At 32.5% G+C, this 7,160-nt stretch overlaps 1 protein-coding gene across 1 annotated transcript; it reads left to right on the top strand.

The window, feature by feature from the left end:
* Positions 1 to 630: 630 nt before the first annotated feature.
* On the top strand, positions 631 to 6,959 carry LOC100816434 (uncharacterized). Its single transcript, XM_006602233.4, has 10 exons — positions 631 to 1,035; positions 1,676 to 1,761; positions 1,918 to 2,025; positions 2,686 to 2,768; positions 3,270 to 3,403; positions 3,815 to 3,864; positions 4,142 to 4,234; positions 5,628 to 5,719; positions 6,389 to 6,495; positions 6,635 to 6,959. Exons 1-10 carry the CDS (start codon positions 811 to 813, stop codon positions 6,674 to 6,676), a joined length of 1,020 nt encoding a protein of 339 aa, XP_006602296.1. The 5' UTR covers positions 631 to 810; the 3' UTR covers positions 6,677 to 6,959.
* Positions 6,960 to 7,160: the final 201 nt, after the last annotated feature.

Raw genomic sequence — 7,160 nt, 5'->3', positions numbered from 1 at the left:
TTTAGCCAACCGAATATCCAAATACTTTCCAATAATTCAATCTTGAGATTAAGGCTTCATTTGGGTGTTTGACTATTCAGTTAGTCAAATGTCCTCTGGATATACCGAAAACGATTTTCACTTACATTAAACTCTTTTATATTAATACTTACCTTGTACTCAAATATAAGAAAAATATTCATTGATTGTGGACCAAAATATAAACAAGTTTTAATTACTTTCCCTATTTTAATGATATTATTTCTAAAATATCTTTCAATTTATTGAGATTTTATTTTTAATGTTTTTTATTATTCTTGATACCACGTTGGCATGTTTTGATGAATAATACTATAAAAAGAAAAGTATATTTTTAAACTATGAATAATAAAGTTAAATGATATTTATTTTTATTTAATTCATAAAAAAATTAATTAATTTTACTTATATTTAAATTGGCTGACACTTATCACTGGGATCGTGTAATGGCGAGGGGTTTGAAGTATTATGTATGAGGTGAAATCCTAAATTTAAATCTCAATGCTACTGTTGTATATAAAAAAAAATTGACTAACACTTCAAACAAAAAACAAATGGCTGAGGATAAAAATATAAATCATTATTCCATCCAACATTTTTTCAAGTACTTCAACTTCAAGACTCCAAGTTCAACACTTCAACTAATAAAGCCGAAGTGTTGTGACACTGACGAGCCTTATCTCCTGGCTACTCTGCCTCCTGCTCGAGTGCACATCATCAAAAGGACTAAAAAAACTCAAAGTACTTCTTTTGCAAACACTATTCCAAGTTCCAAACTCTCCACCTCTCATAATGGTTTTAAATTTAATGTTTATTGCTTCTTCTCTGCATTCACCATCACCTTGCACCCTCTTCAGTTCCCACAAGCTTTGTTGGTCTTCGTTCAAAACCATTTCAAAGCAAAGCCACGCATTTCTCCATAGAAACCCGTCTCTCCAGCGCCACTTGAGTTTGGGTTCCAAAAGGGTTCTTCCTTCAGTTTGCTTCTTTAACACTGAAGACAAATCTGACTCCAAGGCAATTTCTCAGCTTTTCTTATATTATATATTAATTTAGTTTTGTTTCCTGCACAATTACCCCTGAATTTCCTTTTATAAACTATGGTGGGAATTGTTGTTTGATGAAATGTTTATAACTTTGTATGCAACTTGTGAGTTGTGACAGGTTAAAAAATGAATAAGAAAATGTATTTTTAATGTGGGTATTTGGTGATTAGGCTTTTGGTTAATTCAATAACCAAATTTACTATGATAGTATGGTTCCCTTTGCATGAGTGGATTTGAGTGTTTTTCAGTGGCACCGATGAGTTAGAGGTCTTTATGCTGTTTGTTTTTGTTTACAATAATATATGATAATGTGCCACTGATGTGATGTCTTTAGGGTCTTTATGTTTCCCTTAGCAAATAGCTGTTGAAAGAATTTAATTTCATACAGTCTATAGAGATTTTTATACTGTCAATCAATTAGAAATCACCCTAAATATATGACTTTTTATGTAATTATTACATTAGTGAGTAATCTTACCATCTTACAATACATGACAATTTACTATTAAATGACAATGTAAACAACTTTTATAACATCAGTACATTCTAATCAAATTCTATATAAATAATATTGTATAAATTACTTGTATTGTTCTTTTTTTCTTTTTCAGGAATCGGGATGGCCTATTCTCAGGCGATGGGAGGTGCCTTGGGAATGGCAAACAGTTTCATTGACCTCTCTTGCCTGTGGATTCGGGTGTGTTTTGAATAGCTGTTGTGATTTCATATCAGACTTGAAATAATGCAAATCTACTGAGGAAGATGTCATCTAGAGACTTCTTATGTATACTGTCAAATGGTTTGCATGCTATAATTGATTTCTATGTTGGGCCATTAATTTATTCCCTGGCAGTTTTGTGTTGGCAGGTTTGACTGAAGCAATTGCCTTACCATATCTCGGGATCAAACCTGATGTGCTAAGTTTAGATGACAAGGCAGAGATACTCTTACTTGATCAGAGGTACGCAATTAATTTGGACTCTTAGCTTTGTAATTCTGGAAGTTGGTTGGTAAACTGTGAAACAGCTTCCACTTTTTGGTTCTGATTTGTTCTTTACGAGTCATTCTCTTGTGAATATGTGAAGCCACAATTTATATAGCAATATCACATGATGTTCATGGAAGTGACTGATATGCAATAAGTTTTTAGGCAGTCATTTACTATCTTATGCTTACTCTATGACATTTGCTTTTGTTGAATTTTAGAAGGGGGATTTTAGAGAGGGAGGTTCTGCATATCATCCACATATATAGGCTCTTGATAGACTTAATGGAGACTATTTCCTAGGATAATATTAATAGACTGCAACTCCCTAGACTTTAATACTCAAACACTAAATGCTTTTATCATGTGATATATGAGCATACTATTTCCTACGTGCATTAACTATTATTTTTTCCAACAGCTTTAAACTTCAGATATCTGTCTTGTTAACTAGTTGCCTTATGTTGGGAAGTATGGAGGCAACTAGATCCATCTATAAACGATAGAAGTATGAAACACCTTTGACCTTTCTACTGTCTGTACCTACAATTATTCCAATTTTCTTTCGGGTGTTTAAGACAAAGTACATAAAGTTTTGGATTACTTTCTTATTTTCTCCTATTATTGTCTTGGCAGCATCACTACTGCTGTTGTACTTGGAATCATATATAGTGTTGCCAACACTTTCCAACCACTTCCTGAAGACTTCTTCAAATATGGTATTATACTTTAAGAACCTTTCAATTATATCTTGGATACATGCAAAAGGTTTCTAATGTGAGCAATACTTGCGTGAGGCTGTGAGTGTAGTGCCTACTGCCTATAGGCACGGTCAATCTAGAGCTGAAAATAATATTAAGATAACTTCAGCATGAATTTCAATACAGACTTTATTATTATTTTAATACATCTAGAGCTGTTGATTGATTGCGCTTATAGACAATTCTCATCCAAGAGTTATTATTCAATGTTTATATTAATGACTGGTATCATGACTTAAGACTTATGAAAGTATTAATAATTTAATTAAGTTCACTGCTACCAATACGAACCAGTTTGTGCCTTGATAAATATGCTGTCTCTCTGTCTTGTTGTTGCATCATGTCAGTTTAAATCTCATTTTAATCATGTGTTTAGTTTGCAATTGACTTATATTTTGAAGAATTAAATATGTACACACTGATGCCTTTTTCCATTCAATGGTAAAAACATTGTTACAGATTTGAGGGAGCCTTTCAATCTTCAAAAGGGTTGGCTTTTGTGGGCTGGAGTTGGACTTGCTGGTGCCATACTTGCCATTTCATTGACCGGAGTTGCTGTGTCTTTCTTCAATGGAGAAACCCCACAAAGAGAGGTTCATGTTCTATTTTTGAAATTTTACAGGCAGATGCAGATGTAATTCTTAGTTTCTATTTGTTAAACTATTTTCTTTGTAGTATGGGAGGAGGCAATTTAGGGTCACTGATTTTCAAATTGAATTTGTATTGAACCACTGATCTTAGAATTACATCACAGCTGTTTATAGTATGTTTCCAACTAGCCATTATGGTATTGATCATCCTAGCTAACTAGTGGCAGATCAGATTAGCTTTATCTAATGATGAGTATGAATCAACTATCCTTGTGTACCTTAGCAGCACAAATCTGTCTTGATAAGAGTAATTACTTTGTTCTGTTAAAGACTGGCTTATATAACAGGGTTTAGTTTTTACGGATTTATAATATTGTGGATATCTCTTATATGCTTCTATGAACTACTTTTCAGACTGATGCTCTTGTTCGCTTGCTTCCGTTAATTGGATCTTCAAATCTCAGGTAATTTAAGATATTCTGTTCCCGTATTTTAAATTGCAGTTGTGACTTCAGTTATGCTTTGATTACAGAAATTGCAGTAAAATATGGCTTATGCAGCCAAATTGCAGTTGCATAGTTATCTAAAACCACAACATTGTGTTGACAATTGCTGTTGTGGACTGAAATTTTAAATTGTAGCCTTCTATCAATGGATTTTTTTTTTTTTTTAAAGTTTCCATCTAGGTTCTGTATCCCAGATTCTCAAGTAAGTGATTGATTGCATTTATTTTCCTTGTAGCACTGCCTGCTTGGTGGGCATCACAGGTGTTCTTGCTCCACTCCTTGAGGAGACTGTATTTCGAGGATTTTTTATGACTTCCCTCACTAAGTGGTATATTTGCCTCATGTTTTTTCCTTTCCATTTATTTCCATGACATTTATTGATCAAGCTTTTTTTTTCCTTTTTGCATTCATTATTTCCATATATCATAATAAAATATATTGTTAAAGAAACTGCCACTTGCCTTGAAAGTAAAACTTTTTCTATTTTTCTTTTTGAATTAGATATTCATCGACTAGATAATTGAACAGAGAAGGTTTCAACAAGTGCAGCTTCAGCTATGTTGTGGTTAGCTTATCCTTGAACGAAGTAGAAGTTGATTAGGATGCATAGTGAACTAGTGAAGTTTGCATTGTGGTAGGTAGTTGTTATTTTTCCTTCCAGTTAAGTTTCCGTCCAGATTGGTGTCTTAGGACTCATAATTTAGGTGGTAGTTCTTCAATCAATTTGGTGAGCTTTAATATATGAAAGTTTAGAGATTTTATATAGCATATACATTGGGAACTGGGGATGGTTGGTCTTAGATATTTTTAAGGTCCAACTTACCAACTTGTAGTCCTAAAACTCCAACTAATGCACTAGCAGCACTACTTGTTTATACACAAACTTAAGCTTTTCAAAATACTGTCTATACTTTATATAAAAGCATACGGAGGTTTCTTAAATGAGACTGCTGTACTGTATGTTATTATAGTAAAAATATGTGAAGAATTGTCTGATTTATGCCCTGACTCTAGATATAGACTGTGCAAGAGCCAAGAGGGATAATTGGAAAGGGAGAAGAGAAATAGCAATGTCAAGTGAGAAGAAAAGATTTTGAAACTGACTGATAGTTTCATCATTTCACTGCCTACTAAAATTTGATTCAGTTTTACTCTCTGGATTTTCTTAGTTCTTGCCTAGGTGGCCTGAAAATGTCAAAGCCCTGTTAATATATATATATATATATATAAGATAACTAAACCCGATATAATCAAATCCCAAACAAAACCATATAGTTAACTATTTTAATATATGTTTGAAACATGCTTTATATTCTTCATTGCCATCATTGGATCTTCAATTGGGGAAAATTTATTGTGGTGTGTATTTTACTATTTATTGATTAGTGATCTTGAGGAAAAATGATTACTCATGGATTCTGAACAGTTCTAAGAACAGTATTATCATAAGGTCATATTTTGTTTTTTATTTCATTTTTAATGCGTAAACTAGTAGTGTGTTGGTCTGAGTTATTTGGACTAGCAATGTTAGGCTAGATCAAAACTTGAACTTATTCTATGTAAATTTTAATCTATATCAGTGAATATATTTGTGTGCAAAATTAGTAGATTTAGCTTACTGAGATGCATCATGGATGCCCAAACTTGTTTGTTTAAGTATGTTTTGTGAATTGATTGTTACTTACTGGTACAACATTTCTCATTCATCACTCTCACTGTAGGGTTCCTACGCCAGTTGCTGTTGTCATTAGTGCTGCTTTGTTTGCCCTTGCACATCTCACTCCTGGAGAATTCCCCCAGTTGTTTGTTCTAGGTATCGTGTAAATACATGATAACATGTTTTAGAATGAAGTTTTCTAATACTACCTCGGTCCCTAATTATAAGATCATTTCAACTGATTCACACCCCTTAAGAAAAGTAGTTAATTTAGTTAATCACATTAAATCGGCCAATTATTTGTACCATAATTCCAAGATTACCCTTTTCTTATCTCTTTATCCATCTAATTGTTTCTCATTAATGTTTGGAGAGAGAATAATTAAGGATATGTAGGAAAAAAATTGATGCATCTAGAAATTAGAAAAGGATTTCATAAAAAGGGACAAACAAATTTTTGAAAAGGATTTATAATTAGGGATGGAGGGAGTATAATGTTTGGGTAGACACTGAATATACTATGATTTAATTTGAACAAGGGGAAATAAAAAAAAGAAAATAGGTTTGTTTGACTTAAGAAAATGTTTCTGTGTTCAGTTCTATTTTCACGAATAATTACAAAAATGTAATTGTTTTGTTGTTTTATTTACATATTTTCTGTCATTTTCATTATTTCCTACACAAGTATTTGAATATAGAAAATAAAGTGAAAACAATGATACTTTTGTAAGTATTTGTAGAAATAGAAAAATCTACTTGCTCTTGAAAGATGCAATTGTTCCTCCATCCACTGAAGAAAATAACAGAAATTTGTGACACGTGTAGGGACTGCTTTGGGGTTTTCATATGCTCAAACTCACAACCTTCTCACTCCCATCACTATCCATTCTTTTTGGAATTCAGGAGTTATATTACTTCTTACTTTTCTGCAGGTATTAACTATAACACTATGTATGTGTTTGCTTAGTATGGTTTACTGGTACAGTGGTACCAATATGCAGATCCTGTTAGTTTTTACAATCAACTTTTTTTCAGTACTAAGAATGCTTCTTCCTCTGTTTGTATATATAGCTTCAAGGGTACGATATCAGAGAATTGTTGCAGGCAACTTGATGGAAAATTTTATCCTTTGCATGGATGTGGAGCATCATGTACAGTATATAATACAAATCCATTTCGTTGTTTATCTGTGCTCCTTTCCCTGTTGTAAGACATAATCAGATTGCTGTTTGGGACAGTGAAGTAAGTAATAATAATTTACCACGACAGGTAAAATATGCTATGCACTTTAAAATTTTCAGCAGGCCCAGGTTGACAAGAACTAGGGCTTCATTTGGATATCCAATGTTGAACGGAGTAGAGGAGAACAAAACGGAATAGAATAAAAGTTAAATTAGTTTATTGGTTCTCTAATTTATTTTTTATGTTTGATTTGGTTCTTCATTTTTTTTAGGTTTAATGTGTTCCTTTAATTTTTAAAATTGATTTGACTTAGTCCTCTAATTTCTTTTAAGTTCAATTTGATCTTCTAATTTTTAAAATCTTTTCAATTTACTCTCGTCGTCTAAATTAATTTGAGTAGTCTTATCGTCTAAAG

This window comes from Glycine max, chromosome 18, assembly GCF_000004515.6.
Source record: "Glycine max cultivar Williams 82 chromosome 18, Glycine_max_v4.0, whole genome shotgun sequence".
Classification (NCBI taxonomy): Eukaryota; Viridiplantae; Streptophyta; class Magnoliopsida; order Fabales; family Fabaceae; genus Glycine; species Glycine max.
The sequence above is the reverse complement of the archived record's forward strand: the minus strand, read 5'-3'. Positions and strand labels throughout refer to the sequence as shown.